General features: G+C 37.1%; 1 protein-coding gene across 2 annotated transcripts in view; it reads right to left on the reverse strand.

The window, feature by feature from the left end:
• The window catches only part of ZNF385D (zinc finger protein 385D), a 428,288-nt gene that overhangs the window by 334,590 nt on the left and 72,438 nt on the right, over positions 1-21,260 (reverse strand). The window contains exon 2 of one of the 2 annotated variants that reach the window (XM_065630222.1): positions 8,576-8,854. The exons of the other annotated variant lie outside the window; for it this stretch is intronic. Coding sequence (XP_065486294.1) covers positions 8,576-8,854 — 279 coding nt within the window. The remainder of the gene's footprint in view (positions 1-8,575; positions 8,855-21,260) is intronic. 2 annotated transcript variants of the gene reach the window in all.

Genomic DNA, 21,260 nt, shown 5'->3' on the forward strand with positions numbered 1-21,260 from the left:
CATGTGCAAATGGCTTTCATAAAGACTTGCTCCATAAACTTCCTGGACACTGACTGGCTTCTAGTTCTTGCCTTTTCTGAAGGTGGAAGTAACACCTCTTTCCAGGCACCTCTATTTTATATTCTTCCCATACAGATCCCTTTAAAACGTACTATCCCGCTTTGCACTGAAAACTTTCCCAGTATACAGTTCCACAAGATACACTTCTACAGGCTTGACTCTCATGCCCTATGGGTGTAAGGTCAGAGACTACTCCAAAAGGGTTAACTGCTTCTTTAAAGACTTCTAATTTTTGTAACATCACATAGCAAAGACACTTCAGAGTATCAAATATCGCTACTGAGCTGAGTGATATCCCTGGTAGTATTTCAACCTCAACTTGACTACGTTCATGTAGGGTCCTTGTCACAACTACTTTTGGTAAGAAGAATGCTGTCACTTTATCAGTTGAATTTTGCTGCCTCTTCTAGGAAAAAGGAAACATTAAAGAAACTATTTTTTCCAACAGCAAAATGAGAAAAAGGGAGTATCAAAATAGGAAGTTTACTGAGAATTATGAGCTATGCATACACATCCATCTGTGTTTTACTATACAAAAGTTTAATGACTAGTAACATGACTCTGAATCAAAAGTGAGAAAAGTGGAGCTAGGTGCAGTCAGAACTATGGCCATCTAATAATTGGTTTTATTCAGTTTGATAATTAAATTAAAAAATAATAATTTTTTTTGAAAAAGCACATACCCTAGGAAAAAACTAGGAAATATTACCGGAATAGTTAAAACTGAGGACCAAGGAAAAGACAAAATTCTACTGTCTTTCCCCAGTGGAAAACATATCTATTCACGATGCAAGCTGCCAAGGTTCAAACCCCTATCAAATTTGAGGACAGGAATGGAAGTGGAAGGAAGAATTTTTTTATCCATTTTTTAATAGTATCGCTATCTCTATTGGGACAAAATAAGAATTACTCAAAGGTAGGGATGGAGTTCTACTGGCAAAGAAGGGACAGATGAGTTGATAAGTGTTCCCAAGGATAATTACACATGGAACAAGCTCAGAGGAAAATTAATAATACTCCATTTCTGACATTATATTCCATATAATGAATTACACACAATCCCCATGAGGAAGGCTTGCATTTAAACACATACTACCCTGACATAAAGTGTCTAGAGAAGAATTTTAAGAATTTTAATTTTGATTACAGGACTAAGAATTAGTTTAGTAAGTGAGCTGCTTTGCTTAAAATTAGTGTATTTTTCCAGCTCTCTAATTTCATTCATATATATATATATATATGGAAAAACCGGGGGTGAAATCTTGATTTTATTTATATATCTACAATGCTGTCTGCATGGGGACTCCAGTCAGGCTAACCTATAAGCATTAAAGTATCAAAAGAAAATAATCCTAAAGATTAACTTCATTGAGGATGTAAACTGAACTGGCATAAAAGTGTGCTAACATTAATTAAGTTCCTCAACAGAGTGAGGAACTTGCCTCCTTCTCTTGAAATCAGCAGGAGTTTGTAATTAATTTCATTGGAGCTGGTCTTAAAACTATGATCTTGAGATATATTTCCCCCTACTGTGAAACATGTCAGAGGATAAAGAATTAACTAAAGATTTCAGTGACATGACTATCAGGAAGATAGTGTATTTTGAATCAGAGGAATAAAAGGCCATAAATAAGAAAAAGTGTTACTGAAATGTATGTCACATTTGATGATATCTGCTTTATTTTTCTTCTAGTCAGATATAACTCAAAAATTCTGCTTAAATTCTGTGATACCCTAAAAATTAAAAAAATAATGCCACATGAGGTACAAATTTATCCTTGTAGAGGCTCATTGAGGAATATAGACCTAAATTTAAAGTAAGAAAAATAAGTGAATAAAGGAAAAGCTAGCTCTCGGGAAATTAATACTGAGATATGTTCATAAACTTAGTGTGTTGTCATGACTCAAAGAAGATTTGTTGCCTACCAGATGCCAGTGCAGAAAAAATAAAACATCATATTAAAAGAAGGCAAGTTACTGAGAAGGTCTGGAAGGAAGCCATGGTCATCATAATCTATATTGGAGCTAGTGATATAAGCAGAACTAAATGGAGATAATGCAAAACAGGTTTCAAGAGTTTGTTTGCTGCACATGCAAGTAGAGATCAAATACCAGTGTTCTCAGAAATGAGACTGGTGCCACACTCAGGGAGAAGCAAAGAAAAGCAGACCAACATTTTGGCACAGTTCAGAAACAACACAAATGGACACAGATTGCTCTCAGAGTAAAGGAACCTTATACAGCTAATTTAGTAGTGATTATCGGTATTCCTGCTACAGCATGAAACATTAAGACAATACTTACCTAAAACAGCATTAAAATGGAGAAACAAACCAGTTCAGATAAATGGAGTGTATGGCAGGTTCTAGTCTGAAGCGAAACAGGAGATTTAAAAAAAAAAAGTGATTAAAAAGAGGCTGTGTTGATATTACGTAGAGGTGCAAAGAGAGCAAGACGGTCAGCTTTCCTGCTTTTCACAAGTATATTTTAAGCACAGAATAGAGTACTAAAAGGCAGTTATTTTTCAACATAGAAGAAAAAGTGCTGTACATCTCTCAGTAACATGAAGTCCTGAAGACATGAGGCCATTAATGTCTAAAAAGGCCAAGTGAACTGTGAGAGAACAATGCTCAGAATAGAGAGTAAGAATTGTGAGTATGGAAGAGGATTAAGTGTAGCAAATAGGGGTGAAGGGGGTGAAGATTTTTACCCTCTAACCTGCACGTAAGAGAAGACTTTGTGTGCTGTTGAAGACATCTTTAAAGTATTTCAGCCCCCATTGCCCCAGCACAGCAATCACAAACCTGATCCAGCTTTGCTAGAAGGCAGCAAAGTAAGGATCCACTTCTGAATTCGTTTCAGCTGTCCAACACTGTTGTAGAATTTCTCATGGACATTCATGTCCTATGGATGCCAACAATTTGCTAAACATCTTGCTTTGGAGATGGTACCCAAAAGTAGGGCACTCCCTACACATGGGGATATTAAAAGAGAACATATGTAGTCTTATATTCAGGCAGAAAACTGGAACAAACCAAATTTGTTTGTAACTTTTTGAGTCTACAGGTAGAGGCTTGTTTATACCCTGGGCAGATGTTCCTGATGGTTGAGACTCTTCACATACGTTAAACAGTCTGATTCATAAACTGCCAAAATAGGCATTATTCAGTTGTCACCTAAGACGGTAGAAAATAAAGGAATTTACCAGTTGAGACTGAAGTCATAGTTCAAGAAAGGACATAAGCACATTCGTAAGTGCACTTGATGAACAACAATTTCTAGTTATCCTCCAGCTTCTGAAGAATGAATCATAATTAATAAACCTAGTTTACTAGGTTCATATCTTTTTTTTCATTCTGTCATGCTATTCAGTGGACCAAATACTAGATACACTACATTAAAAATTGTTTAACTACTATGAATTTCTCCTCCTCAAATCCAAAATAATGTTTTGGGGGACTGTTAAAATGTATGTTACCTTTGTGGCTGCATGGCATTATTGAAGTTATTCCAGGTGCACCCATTAAACTTTCTCCCCAGACTCCCCACAACTTGTTACAAGGATAGAGTTTACCTGATTGGTCTCTATTAAAATTTAGTCATGCCCCTTTGTATTTATTTGTAACAGGTAGCATTCATTTAACTATAGGAAGCTTGCAATGCACACATGTAAAGAGTTTGTCCACAGTTACCATCCATCCATCATTTTTTGTATACTCACAAAGCCAAGTGGATTGTACTGTGCTTATCAGGGGAAATATGAACATCATGCATGTGGCTGGTGTGAACTGGCTCTTTCTTAACTCATTCAATGACAAACAAGTTACCTTGTGATAAAACTTTGTGATGAACTATGATGTCATATATGGTGGCTATTACATTACTGAATATAATAAAAAAATGAATTCTGCAAATACCAGTGTTTTAAAAGACTATCTTGCTTGTAAAAGTGCTCTTGAAAGCAGAAACTCAATAGTTCACTAACTGGAATAGGAACATGATGAAAACAGACAAGTGCTTTGGAATAAGAAGAAAGATTTACCTCTGGCAGCAGTGGAAGTGACACCACACTGCCTTCAGCCAGTCCTACTTGTCCAGAGATCTCCAGCTTTGACATTTGAGAGGTATTACAGGATACCCAGAAGGAACCTGCTGTGCTTCTTTACAAAATACCGGCATCTATGATCCACAAACCAGAGGCTTAAAACCAGAGGATAACTCATACTGGATTTACTGTTAACTGGCCATGAGGCTCTGCAGCAGAACATGACATTAAAAAAAAAGTTTGCAACGACAAAACACCAAAATAGCTGTCATGGTGCAACTTCTTGCTTTATCTTGAGAAGAACAGATAAAAATGCGTGAAACAGATTTTGCTCATATTTTAACATATATTTCAGTATAATTATAACAATTAAATTGTTATTCATTCTTAAGTAATATCTAGTGCTGAATTAAGAGATTTGCTTTTTGCATATTTAATTCTGATCTCTTCTCCTTCTTCCATGCACTCACTGTCCTTATTCACAGCATAATAAAATTTTACTAAGATGAAATTTCACTGAAAAGAAGCTGTGGGCAGGTTTAGTTAAAAAGAAAGTAAATAAAACTCACTAAACTGGATAGTTTTTTTGTCTGGGTTATAAATTCAGAGCGCTAGATAAAGAAACTACTGCCAAATGCCTCACTGGCTCTCATGTTTCAAAAGAACAATGTTTCAGAAATCAATTTTTAAAGTTAAAGTAGTTTTATGAATTTTTGGGCATTTCTCAGCTCTTTCATTATTGTTTTCTCATATATTGTAGAAAATGTTGCAGAGGAAAGCAGTTTTAGTTTTTGTCTTAAGTATGCCACATTCATTCATGATGATTCAGCAATTTACACAAAAGAAAGCACAGGGGAAATTCTGGTTTACATAAAATCTTAGTAATATCAGATTTCTCACTGGTATTGCTACACATTTGCATCCACAGTTATTTTTCCATTCTGTCAGTAAAAACATGAGTTTTACTCCTGCCGGTCAGAATAAACCATTTCCCACAAGACATCACTTCTTCCCACAGCATCCAGGCTGGTTTTATGAGAAGCGGTGCAATGTTGGCAGACCAGATAGGAAACACATTTTGCCCTTTTTTAATTCGAAAACTTACTCAAAATCTCCACTGACTTGTTTGGCACCTTATTTCTGCATGTAGGAGGGTAGAAAGGCAAAAAAAATCAGCAGCAAGAAGAATATATTATAGGGTGTAACGAGGAAAGTATGAACCTTTTTAAGTGACAGAAAAAGCAATTATTATGAGGAAGGAACACAGAAAATTGTGTTATTCCCAAGTACATACAGTTCAGTAACAGAAGTGCTGATGTCTCACCATGTCCCGTTAAGCCATCACAAACCACTGTACCGAGTAATGACACAAGAAGCAATGGGTTCACATCATTTTTGTGACTCTGCGCAGTCTGCTGTTCTGAGGCTGCTCTGCCCCAGGAAGGCGTCAAGTGTGTATCAAACTGTAAAGCTGACAAGCTGACAGATAGGCAACTAGAAAAACTTTTTAGAAAAAATCTGGTGGGTTGTTCAAATTCAGTACAGATACCAATACAGCAGAAAAGAAATGCTCATTATTTATTATGTATTTGCAGAGGTTAATAGGCTCTGCACTTTAAGCAACTTACCTTATGAAATTATGCAGAGATATTCAAGTATAGTAACTTGCTCTGTTATTTATGTCCAGCAGATAAAAGCTACTTCACACAGTTTGAAGATGATGACTATAGAGTGACAGCTTTAATTACATAGTCAAAGGGTAATACAGCTGAACCCTACCTCTGGTCAGCAGTCCATTGCAAATTGTTTGGGAACATATATTATAAAAATCAATCCTCCACTTCTATTACCCCTGTGATATAAAACACACAAACCCATCCTGCTTTGTGAATAATTCAGAGGTGAAACAAAACAAGTCACAGTTCCCATATATTTCCCAACTTTTCCACGTATGTCAGTTCCAAGTGAACACACAACTTTGCAAAGGTTTATGTTAATACAACCCATAGTACAATCCATGAATCACTGTATTTGGAAATGGGGTTTACTTGTGCATGGTGCAAGCACTTCACTCATTCGACTTGAGACAGAATTAATAACTATTGATGACGAAGCCTTAGAAGACAATCTCAAAGCAGAGCCCTTGCTTAGTTTTAACTTACAGCAGAATTTAGTCTCAAGAATGATTAGAACATTAACCTGGACATGGAGCACAAAAGCTGTCTTCTGTGACAACCAGACTTCTACACAAGAAATACCATTCTCATAAGTAAAGTAACCTACTGACATACATTGAATAAACAGTACTGTGCATGTTTTACAGTGACTTCAGTTATACCAGTGACCTTCAGAAAGAGTCATTTGTGTGCACTTGACAAACTGAAAGGGTCAAGCCATATTTTTTTTTCAGTTATGGTCGTAACTTGAACTTGCTGGGGTCTCATCAACGAAGCGATCATCCATCCAAAAAGCATTGCCCATATTTCAGATTTAATACTAGTTTTGACAAAACATATTATTGCAGAAGGTCTGTCATGTTCTGGTTTCTACTTGACTTTGAAGAGGGATCTCAACCAGAGACTCTGTTCAAAGTGCGGGGAGGGTGGTTACTCAAACATTCAGTTCTAATTCAGTCCTAACTTCTAGCAAGAAATATTTAATATTGGTCTCTATTTCATACATAATGTTCAGTTAAAAAAATGAAATCTCAAATTTTGGTGACATGGGAAAAATCACTTCCTTAGGCTCTTCGCTATGTTATTCTCTCAGTGGAGTGCTACTTTTGAAGACACTCAAAGACCTGCCAGATTTAAAAAGTTTCAGGCGACCTCCCAAAATGACTGCATTTGAAACAAAGTGCTAGATAGTCAATCAGCTATCTTCTGACTACAAATGGATGCAGGTACACATGACATAGGGATACTTTTAAGGAGAAAATAGGAAACATGCCGCTATACTACTACATCAATCCTCTCTAGAATAAAAACGCTGAAGCATGATTGAAGCCCTTCGCTTAATTACTAGTTCTTTTATTATAATGGATTAGAGCAGAAAAATGAACTGCCAAAACCACTTTCTATTATTAGCCAAATTGTTGTGTTAATACTAACAATAAAACAATTTTACCTTGACTGAAGATAGCAATAACATTAGGTTGCGTTTATTTGGTTACAAAAAGGAATGCATTTGTGGATAATCATATTGCACTTTCAATCAATTAGGAAACCAATCTATCTTTACACATGTTCACAGCTCTTACTAATGGTAGTGGTATTCTTCCTAAGTCTGAACAGTGCCAAACATTATAGTCCTGCCACTTAAATACAAAATTATTTGTGTTGTTCAGTGTTACGGGGGTTTTTTGTGTTGTTTTAAGGAAATGAGCAACACCACGTACATAGCAAAGTATTCGCATCTAAAACACTTCAGCAACATAGCCCAACTCTTAAAGCCAAGACAAAGCACAGATTATTAAAAATACCTCTAAGGTCCTAAGGATTAGTGTTCTGTATATCCTTCTGCAGATGTGGCAGGAAGCAACTCATGGCACAAAATATTAAGCAATATGCCTGGTCTGAAGAAAGAAAGCCTGAAAGTCCTAAGTGCATCATATTAAGACTATCATTCCTATGACACAGCACATAGAATCAGATACAATAATACAGCACAATGCTACCCATAGTACAGCAAAGCTGAGTACCACCTGCTATGAAATTGAGAAAACTGTAACATAGTAATTTTTTTCTTTTTTTTTTTTTGTCAAGGACCACCATTTCCTTCTGTTACCTGATCTACTTTTGTACATAAAGCCACAAACATGTTTTTCTTCAAGGCATACAATTCCCTCTTACAATAGGAAATCATGCCACCTACTAAAAAATACTTTTCCCAAAGCTGTCAATGAAATCAATTAAAATCAAAATAACCTTTGTTCCATCTCTGTTGGACTTCAGTCGGACTTCAGTCATGATCTTTAAACAGACTTACGCTAGCTATGGGTTGAATCCTGAAGAAGCGAACTAAAGGGAAATGAGTTTGGGAATGTATTTGTTCTGTGTAATATACTTGTTTCAATTTATTTTGCAACTGCCTTACATTCATTAAAAGCAAACACACCTCTAACAAGTATAACCTTTCTATTAGACCGTAAAATACAGAATATCACTGATGATATTGAAAACCATCAAAATGCAAATGGAATGAGAAAGAATCTGAAACAACATCATCAGGTAAACGAAATATAAAATCACTTGTAACAACAGACAGTATATATACCTCTAGCTATTTGCCAGATACTCATGCTAGGAATGACTCCAAGCACTGAAGTCAACAAGGACATTTGCCTTAATTTCACAGGATTAGTTGACTGAATAAAAAAAATGCTTAGACTTGTATATAATGTCATTACTGCACATTGCTGCAATTCTCAGCTCAAAACTTAGCGAAAGGTATATATATTTTAATGCTTACCATTGTCACTTTTGAGATTTCCATTGCTGAGCTGTTTTAACCTCTTCTGATGAGATTTGCCGTTGTAGTGGATTTGTGCCTGAGCAGCAGAGTTCAGCTGAATGTTACAAACATTACACAAAGTGAAATTGGTATGTTTCTTTTCTCTTTCCTTCTTTTCTTCAGTGCCATCGAGTGCTAATTCTTTCTCACCTTCCCTGTCTGGGACGGACGTGAAATCTGAATTGTATGACTGGTTATCAACTGGTAAATCAGGGCTCCAGGGCTTCTTCATATTTTCTGGGGGGAAAAAGAAAACAAAACAACAACACAGGAGGGAAAATTGATGAGTAATAAAATAATAATATACACAAGATTCCTACATCTGAAACCAACAAAAAGGCAGGTTCATTCTTTGCATGTTCATATTTTAGTGCTACATTTCCACTCATGTCTTGCTTTCTGTTCATGGTTTTCAGTTCTGCTGTGTAACTTGAGTAACTTCACAGCCACTCAGGAGAAAGTCTTCAAATGTTCAGGGGTACTATTAAATCGATCACTGGAAGCAACCTGTCACAGGGATTTTTTGTTTGGTTGATTTTTTTACTTATTTTTATCTTAACTCTTCATTTATTTAAGAATTATCCTACGAAAAGCAACCTTACAAATGCTAAGTTAGAAATCTCAGCAAGGTCTAGAGGAAGCTCCTGACAATTGTCACCTTCAGTGGAAAACTGTATTGGACGCAGGGGCCCAGGTGTTGGCAGTGGGGGCTGCAGGGCAGCCTCTCTAAGACGAGGCCAAGCACTTGTCCCATGCTTGGGACAGCCAGTTCCAAATGGCTCCAAAACTGACCCACCAGTGCTGAAAGCTGAGCCCATCAGCCACAGGTATGGTATCTCCGTGATATTTAAGAAAGGGTAAACACATTGTTCAGCAGCTGAAAAAAATGTGAGAAACAACCTTGTAGACAGTGGAAGAGAAGGGGCAGGAGGTGCTTCAGGCACTGGAGCAGAGTTTCCCCTGCAGACCATGGTGACGACTACGGTGACACAGGTTGACTCCCTGCAGCCCGTGGAAGAAATATCCACCTGCAGCCTGGGGAGGACCCCACACCAGAGCAAGTGGACATGCCCTGAAGGAAGCTGCTGCCCATGGAGAGGCTATGCAGGAGCAGGCCTCCTGGCCAAGGCTGTGTTCCATGGAGAGGAGCCTGCGCAGGTGCTGATTTTCTGGCAAGACCTGTGACCCTGTGAGGGATCTGTGCTGGAATAGTCCTGAAGGACTGTACCCCATGGAAAGGGCTCATGCTGGAGCACTTTTTCAAGAATCACAGCCCATGGGAAGGAAGCCCAGTGGAGCAGTTCGTGAAGGACTATATCCCATGGGAGGGAACCCATGACGGAGCAGGGCAACAGCGTGATGAGAAAGGTGAAGCAGAGATGAAGTGATATGGACTGACCATAATCCCCAATCCCCATCCCCCTGCACCATCTGGGGAAGTGAGAGTAGCACAGAAGAGTCAGGAGTGAAGTTAAGCCCGAGAAGAAGGAAAGGGAGGGAGGAGAGGGCAGGGTGGTGGGCAGAGCAGCAAAATGTTTCAGTGTTTTGTCTTTGTTTCTCACCATCCTACTCTATTTTAATTGGCAATAAATTAATTTTCCTCGAGTTGAATCTATTTTGCCCATGATGGTAACTAGTAAGTGCTCTCCCTGTCTTTACCTCAACCCACAAGTTTTTCCATCTTATTTCCCCCTCCCCATCCTGATGCAGCAAGGGAGTGAGAGAGTGGCTGGGTGGGGCTGTGACAGCCAGCCAAATTCAATCCACCACAGAAATACAGGTAGTTATTACAGCAGAAATATCTTACAATCCTCTCTAGGATTAAATTCATAAGTATCACATTTTTATTTGTTTTATAAAAAATATACAATAAAAAGGTCAATTAAAGTCTACGTGAACAACAACCTATTGTTAAGTTCCATTACATGCACTCCAACAAATACTGCACTTGGCTAATCCGTACAAATTCCAAGATGTTTTAGCACTTAGAAATGCAAGATGTATTTCTCAAGTTGGGGAAAAAAAAAAAAAAAGAGGAGGGGAGAAAGAGAATTAGTCTCTGTTTCCCATATTTACATATTTTGAAGTGTAACATTTAATAGAAGAAAAAATAACCCTCCTAATATTTTACTCAGGTAAGCTTAAATGCATAGACCTCAGTCTTGAGTTCATTAATTAGGTATTTAGCAACCCCTAGTCATCTCCTCTTAGCTTCCTGTGAATGCTTTCAAGCCCATGTCTAATCATTTCATAACTCGTCTGGTTCAGACTAGTTCAAAGACAAACAATAAACATGTTCTATTAGTTTCTTATCTTTACAAACCAGGACTATAATTCAAGGATAGTTAACTTAGATTCATCTAACAGCAAACTGTAACAACTACAGAAATAAGGTAATCCCATCTGCAGAACTTCAAGTGAAACCAATGTAAACATGACCTTCTGTGATTAAAGTTGAGCAGAAATGGCACAGGTGAAGAAGTGCTTTGTGCACTGCAATCCTAACTTACTATTCAAGAAGTGCAAAATGTAATATCAATTTAGCATCTTGATGAGACATTTATATAGCATATAAATCTTTACACTGCTTGTTCTCCCAGACTTACTGAATAAACGAAGCTCTGGCCAAAGAACCTAATCTGTACTTTAAGTGACAAAATCACCGCAGCCTTAAATACAATGATACTATTTAGCCTCTAACTAACAAATCAGTCAACCTAGAGACAAAAAAGATGATTGCAGCAACACAAGAAAATGTGCTACAGACGCCTTTTATCCCAGATCCAGACAAGGTTCAGCATCTAAAAATAAGTCTAAACAAGCCTTCAGATTTGGGTCTAATTACATCAAAATACTGCAAAACATTCTTGAGAGAGCCTCAAATCTCGTAGATTTCATCAGCTAAATGTTCTGCCAGTCCTCTCAAGGATTTAAACACATTTACTGCTTTCCAATCAAATCATAAAGATAAATTTATCTAAAGATGCAAATCTAAAAACTATCAATATTCAAAACTTTCCATCTCAGTTTTCAGACTTACTAATTAGTATTGTGTTCTTTTATGCTAACTAAACCCTATTTTATTTAGGAAAGTAGAGACCCAGTTCTGAGAGGAGCTTTGCATTTGTGGTAGACTAAAACCTCACTCAACCAGTTCGATCAGTATTATTATTTCAGCTTTTGTGTATAGTCCACTCTGTTATCTACAATTTTAGCTGTTTAAAGCAAGAGACGAGAAAGCAAGCTAAACAATTCATTCCAAAGCAAAATTAAAGAAAAAAGCAGCAGCATAAGAGTAGTTATTTATTAAAATCGAACATACTAAACCAACAGTGATGATAGGAACTTTTTCAGACAAATTACAACTGTCTCATTAAGCACTATGAGGCTGCAGAACCTTGGGAAAAAACCTGAGGTTTTTCTACAGCAGATCTATAGTGTATTTCTCCTAAACAAAGAAAGAGGTTTCTCCTGAGGAAGCAGCAGCAATCCATCAACCTCTTAGTCTTCTGGAGTTTGCTAGAGATATTGTTCACTCCAAAGAGAACTATACTCATCGATTTAAAATATTTTTAAATTAAGAAATTCAGTATTTAATCAAAGTATTACACGGATTAAAGAGCTAACATGATAGCACTAGTTTTACTGAATTACTCTAGGTGACAGTAACTTTTCAGAAATCCCAGTTTATATACATGCTGTACATTAGTATATATAATCTTTTGCACTGAAAGCATTCCCCACTAGAGAGCAGTATGAATTTAAAATTACAAGTACAATGTATCTCTGGATCTATAGTGCTAGTCATATAGGTATGAGATTAATAAAATAGATCTTCTAACCGAGATGTAAAACCTTGTAAGCAAATATAATCTAGTAAATTAAACCAACATTGTACACTATGTGTACACATGTCTAATTCTTTTTGAAACATTTACACAGATAAACTAGCAGCCTAATAAACTGGTTTAGCATGTTATAGCATCCCACTAATATTCCAATCAACACAGCCTAATCTATGAGAGTCTTATTTTTGGCATATAAAATACTTCTGTCTTGCATTCTAATCTCATTCCAGAAAGAGAAATTATAAAATGCACACTAGATAAAGGCACAGTAAATAAGGGAAATTACATCTTGGAAATAAATGATTTCAGCATCTACTATTTGATCTGCACTTTCATGAGAAAGCTGTGATGGCACTAGAGTTGCCAACACTTTTTTGAGTACTGCCATGTCTCAAATCTGGAGGAAGAAGGGGATAATTTATAACTGCAGACAAAGTGACAATTAGGAAAACAGAAGTTTCAGGAATACATATTAAACTAGTCTGCCACCATTTCCTTTACCGATACACAGTGATTTCTGAATATGCAATGACACTACTAAAGGACTAAGGCGAAATATTACACACCTGTGCAAACCACTTGAACTGATGCTGTAAGTCAGCATTCAGTAGTCAGTATGTAGACTGGACACAAATGGTTTGAGAAAAAAAAAATTCCCGAACATGGGAAAATAGAAGAGGTTTAGGATTAAAACATTCATGTTCCTTAAAAGAAAAGGATAAAGATAGCAAAGGATAAAGAAGGAGGAGATATTCAACTGAGCATAACTTGCTGAGATACTTTTAAAATACAATTTACTACTCCAGCTAGTAATTTAAGAGAAAAGAAAAAAAAATCAAGTTTCTGAAATCTTGTAAAAGATCCACCAGTGTTTCAACTAATGCAGATGCAGAGTAATTCGTGCAAAGCAGCACACAGACTTTCAGTTCATGCCAGCATCATTGCATACACCTATTTTCTGGAATTAAATGTTTAGGCAGCAATTTTGATTGGTGGGGGCAAGGGAAGGAATGCTTAATTTATTCTGTTGGGAAGTTACATTGAATATGGTTACAAGAAAACATTATAAACTTAATTTTAAAAGCAATTTTTAATTGTTATCGATGTTTTATCAGTTTGAACTGCTGATCCTATGTGGAAATGGATAGGAATTAAATGAAAACCCTCCTTTCCTGACATTACATTATAGAGTTCATCTAGACTGCACTGGTTGCATATTATATAAACAGTCATCACTTCTGCAGATAACTGGGTTTTTTCCCCTCCTAAAAGAAAGCTAACTTCTCAACCTTTAGGAGCCCTAAGGAAGACTGCAGTGAACTAAAAATGAATGAGCAAGGTAACCAAGAACTCAAAATTTCAAGCCAATTTAAATAGCACTGCGGATAAATGCTTACATTTCTTTTCCTTGGAGCTCTGAACTCAATTTTGGCTCAATGATGCTTACCAGCAAAATGAACTTTGCATGACACTATAGCTTTTTGTAGTAGAAAACCATCCCATGTGGAACACCAGCACAACTACATTTTGGGGTGTTTGCTGGCTTAGCTAATACAGCTACTGCCTGGGTATTTCTCTTCTGAAATGTGCTTGAATGTAAGGGATTAGAAATTACATCTTTCCCATGAAACAATCCTTACCATCTTAAACACAAGATAAAAGCATGCATTCTGTTCAAGGATATGGAAAAGTTGCTCATTTGTGTTAGAACTATTTTTTTTTTTTTCCAGACTGTCTTGTCAGTGTGGAACTATCCCAGTGTACATAATAGTCAAATACATTTGGTTCATTTAAGAGACTAGTAGAGTATACGAATCCCAGAGTAAGAGACCACTGTGCAGATAAGTCAGTTGTGCTCAACACAGACCATTTGCCACTGATGAATGACACAGTATATCCTAAATAATCTCTCTTTGGAAGAAGCCACCTCCCAACAGGTCACTATGACTAATACATTGCCTGTAATAGTTGAAGGACAGAAAATACAGATTGGGCATGAAGGACAAATGTCCACTAATTACATTATCCAGAGATTTCTAATATTTCATACCAAAACTATGAAAATGGCAAAGGCACTCAGATGCCAGTCATCAAAGATGCAGATGCTTCTGTCTGTTAGTCACCCCTGGACTCTGCGGCCACTGTCAATCTCATCAACAGGGCCAGTGGAAAGAGTCATCTTCCTATAAAGTACACTAAAATTATAAACTCGGGTGTTTTGTTCTTGGAAACATGCATTTCCCTTTCTTTGCAGATGCCTATGCTGTAAATGTCAAGTTAGATAGGATGAGTCTCACACTGCCTGACATAATGGCCTCTTCAAACACTAAAAAGGCTGAACTTTGGCAGGTAATAATAAATCCTGGTTTTCCAATATCAACAGATAACAGATACCAACACATAGCAGCTGCTTTCAAAGAAACTGTTGCCAGAAGAATATTTAAAAAAAAAAAATCATTTAAAAAAAAAATCAATCACTTATCAAGGTCCTCTCTCTAATTATCACCTTGTCAGTTTTCACATCTTGGGGGAATGTTGTCAGCACACTACACAAAAAGCCCTGTGGTAATGACTGGAATCTTCCAATCCTTTTTAACATCACAAGTTAGGTGCTATATCTTTCAGATGACAGGACATTACTGGTTGATGACATTCATGGTAGCAGGATGGCCTTTGTGTCAGCCTTTTGAGAAACTCTTCCACACTGTGAGCCAATATATGTGACAGGACCCTCCTTGAAATCGGGTATGTGTAGGCTGCAGTCTTCCTGTTTACCTGTGAAGGTACGGCTGCATCTCTGCTGCATCAGTTACCTGTGATCCCTTTACCAAGAAGACAGTGACAGCTAACTTGCCTTTGCAACCTCTAGATTGACCTCACTGAAAAAAAAATTAGCTCTAGAAATTTCTTCCTGGAAGCAGCTTAAAATGAGCATATTGCCATCTCTTTTACACATGGATGGAGGGAGCAGGGCAGCCTGAGGGAACGATCAGGAACACAAAAATAAAATAGCTTTCCTTCTTCTACCCCCATTATCACTGGATGATGGGATCCTGACACCACAGCCTTCCAGTTTTGATCCGGGCTGCACCTGCTCCTGGGTTTGAACTCAGAGCAACTTAGGTCATGAATGGTCTATGACACGTTTCTGCTGTGGCGGTTACAAACATACAATGGGAAAACGGTGAAAGGGCACTCATGGTGAAATCACTGCATCTCTGAAATGCAGCTCATTCCAAAATGACCCGAGTAATCTTCATGATTCGCTGCAGGACTCATTTGTTTTCTCTGGATGGATGAATGAATGTCATTTCAGCGGAAGAGCTACTGTGGAACGGGAACCAACTGGGATTGGAAAGGCTTTTTTAAAATAATTGATTTTTCTGGACCTCCCTTTGTTGTGAGTCCTTCAGATTTTGTTTTCTTTCAGATGAAAACTAAATGCAAAATAGTATATAATACAATAAAAGCTGATGTGAAAATATGCAGAATACATGCATTAAGTAATTTTATGCTGTTGGTAAGTTTCTCTACTAAGAGTTTTAGGACTGAAAGAATTATCATCACTTGCTTCTAAAAAAGCAAGGAAGAATTTGTCAGGTCATACACTCAAGAGCTAAATTACTAGTCAGTATCAAAATTGCAGACAGAAGTCAGTACATCTTGTTGCTGTCTGTCTCACACAGTGCACAGTTACCAAATTTTCTCTTCAAAAAATCCATGTAGCTTAGGAGAAAAAAAAAGATAGGTCAGGGAGAGGAACACCTTATTTTCCTGTTTATTGTTTCGCCATACCCTTCCAGCTCCTCTCTATCTGATCGCTGCTGCTAGCTGTTATACCACTTGAGTCATCTATGTGAATAATAAGATAATCATAATCATCATCATCTCAGGTGTTTTTTGCAAAGTTAAAGAGGAAAATAATCTCTTGCTCAAAAACTGCATCAAGTGAAATAAATAAAGGGAGGTTCTCCCCACATGTTTATTGCCTGAGGGAGGGGGGAATGATGAGGTGGAAGGAGACTGAGGTTATTTGAGGTTGGAGGGCTTTATAACTTAATATCTGTATCTTGGGACTCCTCCCAAGAACTGCATCTTTACAAACTGAACCATGTAAGAATAGATTTTTATCTCTCTCAAATAAGGTCATCATTTATTCGTATACCTTGAGCCATAGCACAGAAAATAAAAGCCCGAGCTTTTGTTTTGTTTTGCCGGGAGAGCACTTAAATCTTTCAGGAGAGGCTGCATTTCAATACTGCAGCAAAGGAACAGACTCCAGACTATCTCCTGTCATGGCCACGTGTACCATGGAAGGAACTTATAGATGAACTAAACAGAAAAAGTTCATGATTACTTGGTTCAGCAGTTCCCTCATGCCAGAAGCAACCAGCAGACATCTCATAGTCTCAAAATATACTGCAGTCATTTTTTTAATTGAGTTCTATAAAAAGAGCTAAGCACTAATCAACACCATATGTTATTCAATTAGCTAGTAATACATAGCTATTTCTCAAGCCTGTGCTAACATAATGGAGCACTTTGGGTGGTTTGGAACTATTTAAAGGCCAAGTAATTAATTTGCAAACATCGGCTTCTAAAATCTGCGAAGCACTACTGTGGTGACTTAGAGCCAGAGCCAAGCCATGAAAACTCCTTCAACTGCTATTTATCCAACTGGTTTTCAGAGACATTCCTCCCGAAGGCAAAGATTTCTACCTAAAATGGGGCCAAATAAAGACACAGGTTCAGCTACGTGTCTGGTGCCCAGGCCCTGAGGGATGTTCTTCCCACGCAGGTACAGCAAGCTGTTGCGTTGCCTCGCCTCCCTCTCCATCGGCGGTACCTCATGGTACAGACCCATTACAGAAGGCAACAGTTAAAATGGCACAAAGCAGAGCCAGAAAAGCTGGGAAGGCTCAGCCTACCAAGAAAATTTGTTGTTACCGCACACCCTGACATGTATTGCTTTTCTGTATTCCCAATTTCCGCATTTGGGAATTTGACTCACAGCCTTGAAAGCCCTATCAACAGCACTCTGAGTTGGCTGGGCTCACAAAAGAAGGCACAGAAGTGTCTGACTGCCATTTGGACTGCCTCTGCTAGACCAACACCTTAGGTTTAGCATTATTTCTGAGAGGGTAGGCAGTCAGTACAGGTTTTAAAGGTCCAAAAGGTTTAATGTAAAATTTAAAATTAAAATTTAAAATTAAATTTGAATTTAAAAGGTTTAAATTAGGCCATTTAGCAAGGTCCAGAGACAGGTGTAAAGAAAAAAGGATGTGCAAAAGGAAAAGACAACAACCGATCTTGTTCTACAGAACTACTGAAATTTAGTAGGTATTGGAATTACTTTTTATTTCATAAATAAAAATCACCTCTTTCATCTGGATCAACTCCCTGATGTGAAATCAGCCTACAACCTGTCATCCAGATACCCTGTAAGTGCCATATTCCATCTTAGAGATGTTTAGTTTTCCTAGTACCTAAATACTCAGTCAAATCTTTATATCTCAGCAGAAAGCAAGAGCATAACATTTTGGGCATAACAAGCAACTAATTTTTGCAGATAAGTATATTTGGATCTTAACACTCCAAAACAACCACTAACTACCACTGTATCCAAGTAGGTAATATTTAAAACATCCTTAAGTTCCCATTAATGTTTATTTCTTTTTTGTTGACAAGTTCTCTCTTTAGAAACACAAGTCACTTTTTTTTTTTCCTTTTGTGGTTAAATATTTTGGAAATATGCTGATGAAAAGACATCTATAAAATGAAACAGAAAAAAGACTCAAAAGGCAAGTCACGACAAAACACTGCAGGATAAAGAACAATAATTTTGAGACAGAGAGCTCATCCCCTACGATCTTTGTTATGCATATAAAATGCAGCCATCAGACACTGAATAAAATAAAATAAACTGACAATAAATGTAGTCATGATGGGGAAAAGGAAACTAAAAGCCACAACAAGTGATTACTAAAATTCAGAAATTATATTTTTTCTTTTCAATTCAGGAGGAATGCCACAAGTTTATGTTTTGTACTTTTTTTAATATAAGCAATTTCAGACATTATTATTTTCTTGTTGTTGGCAAGATAATTTCTCAAGATTGCCAGAGTTCTATGACTTGAATTCTCAAACCCTCTCAGGCCCTAGGAAACAGCAACATTTTACCACATGTGAAAAAAGCCAAAAGTCAGAAGTCAATCTCCCCCCTCTTTTTGTTATACTATTCCTTTAGGGCGTTTCTATGTGGATACTTTTTTTAAACAAAAGGCCTTTAAACCAAAAGAAACATAGAAGAGTAAAAGAGCAATTTTAGTGCTTCAATCAGTTATTCTTTGGAATGGATTTCCAGATTAAACAAAACGTTTTGTCTCCCTTTAAATGCACTTGCATAAACACCAGTGTTTTAAAAAGCTTGAGGAATAAGGGCTTCTATTTGAATCTTATCATTTATAATTCTACAAAAGTAATTGTTTTTTCAGATTATCTGCTCTTTATAAAATATTCAGGTAGCTCTGGCAGCATTTACAAGTGTAGGGATTTTTGTATTATTTTATTTCTTCATTATACCCACTGGGTCATTTAATGTTGAATTTAATGGAGAGCAGATCATTTTCCAAGCAATGCAAACACATCAAGGTGAAAGTCTGTTGTGTTTGGAAAGGTTAACAGATGCTTTTGCGAGTTCATGTGAAAGTTACTGTCATTTATCTCATTCTTACACCTCTGGATTTCATTCTCCTTAGCAAAGAGGATGTATTTACAGCAATCATGGCAACAGTAACATAATTTCTGCTAGTTTACAGTATTTGTTTATTTGGGGTAGACTGTGCAGTTTTAGTTGAGAAGTATAAACATACTGTATGCAACTTAAAAAGCATATTCTCTGTCACGTCTTGACAGCCAATGTGTTTCTTATTTTGAGGCTGACCCCATGTTCTTTCATATCAACAAAAGGTTTACCTCAATCTCTTCATCAATATGAGGGATTTAGAAATTAATGTCTAGCAAACCAGACTATCCTTGACATGAATCAGTAAAAAACCTGAAAGACAAACCGGGAGATCTGGATTTTTTTGTGTTTCCCCAGGACGACACGGTGTGTTACAAGAGCAGCTAAAGACTCATTACAGTCACTCCAGACCAGCACAAGGTTTCACTTATGCAGCTGCGGAATTATTTTAACATAACGCCTACTGTCTGCAACGTATTTCTAACAATCTTTTCATCACAGTGTCTAGATGTAAAGAATTTATAGAAATGCTTATGCATCAAAAAAATATCCCAGAAGAATCTAATTATTGAAAATAGAAACTGGAATGATTTATATTTTATTTGGAATAAATTTAGGTGACCCACTGCTAGTGAATGCAAATGTTATTTTCGAGGTGTCATAGCTACAGTCCCATCGGTTGGGTATATATGCTAGTGTACATCCAGGAAAACATATCAGGACCTAAGAGGGTTTACTGAGCAATGAGATACTGCACTACTTTCCCAGGAGTCTAATTCATTCCTCTGTTGAACCATGTGTGGAAAATGAGGATGGGGGAATGGGGGAGAATTTGTTTACAAGTTACATGAAACTAGCTTTTACGGCAAGTAATCAGAGAGTGTTTGAAATTATTTCTGTAAGTTTTTATTGATCCAAGATCTCTTAAATATGTTAACTATTTACAACGTGAACATATGCAGCTCAATAATAAAAATACGGAAATACAGGAAAACATGGACAAGCTGGAGACTTCCAGCCAATACCTCCCCCTCCAGCATCGGGACTACTTCACTACTACTACTTCACTTCGCATGTAAAAATCAGTCCCTGTTTGAAATTGCTGATTTTGCAAGATATTACAGCATTATCTTCCAAAATCTAGAAAATCACCAGAGAGGCCCAGGAGCTTCCTGGACAAATTAATCAATGGCAGAGTCTTACTATTGCTAAAATACCAAATAGGTTTCTAAAATATGTAAGGTTTTTCAGTTTTGCAGAAATATACATATATTTATACATCTTTTCTGTGCAAAGTTGTCCTTCAGGATTCCACCACCATTTTTTTTTTATTAGGCTTTATACAGCACGGGTTGCTAATAATTAAAAAGCATCGGTACTTACTTCTGAAACACCCTCACATGATTTGAAGTAATTTTTTGTCCTAAGAGACATATTTCTGAAAAAGAATAATGGAAAGCACTGGAATAACATCACACACACACACACAGAAAGTAGGATAGCTGATGCTTTCCAGCCTTCTCTGGGAGACCTTCACAGCAGTACCTCTCCTATTGCACTTCGCGGCAGATGCTCATAGCACAGACCCAGAACTGCTGCTCTTGGGGAGCCCGAGCACTTTATGATCTGCAAAAACCAGAACTGCTGCTGAGTCTGTAAAATACTTCCAGCTCCGCTGACCATCTGCAATCTCTCTCAACCTGTCGGGGTAGGCTGAATGTCGAAAACGTCTGAGAAGTCATGCATGGTAGAATTTAAAGCCTCGTAAGACATACGAAATTTCTTCCTTCAGCCATGCTGATTCAGATGAAGAAGCTTATAAACTCCATTAAACATAAGACAAGTTTATAAAATCCATGGGACTTGTGTGACTACTTAAATTTTCAGAATAAGAGCTCAACTTTGGATTAAAATATCTGTTAGCATGGGAAGTCATTTAAGACTACTGAATAAAATATATATGAAATTTCCAGAATTAACTCATTTTGAAACATTATTTTATGACAAAAGGTTAGAAGACTTCACAAAATATTAAATGTCCCAATATTTC

Source organism: Caloenas nicobarica, chromosome 2 (assembly GCF_036013445.1).
Source record: "Caloenas nicobarica isolate bCalNic1 chromosome 2, bCalNic1.hap1, whole genome shotgun sequence".
Classification (NCBI taxonomy): Eukaryota; Metazoa; Chordata; class Aves; order Columbiformes; family Columbidae; genus Caloenas; species Caloenas nicobarica.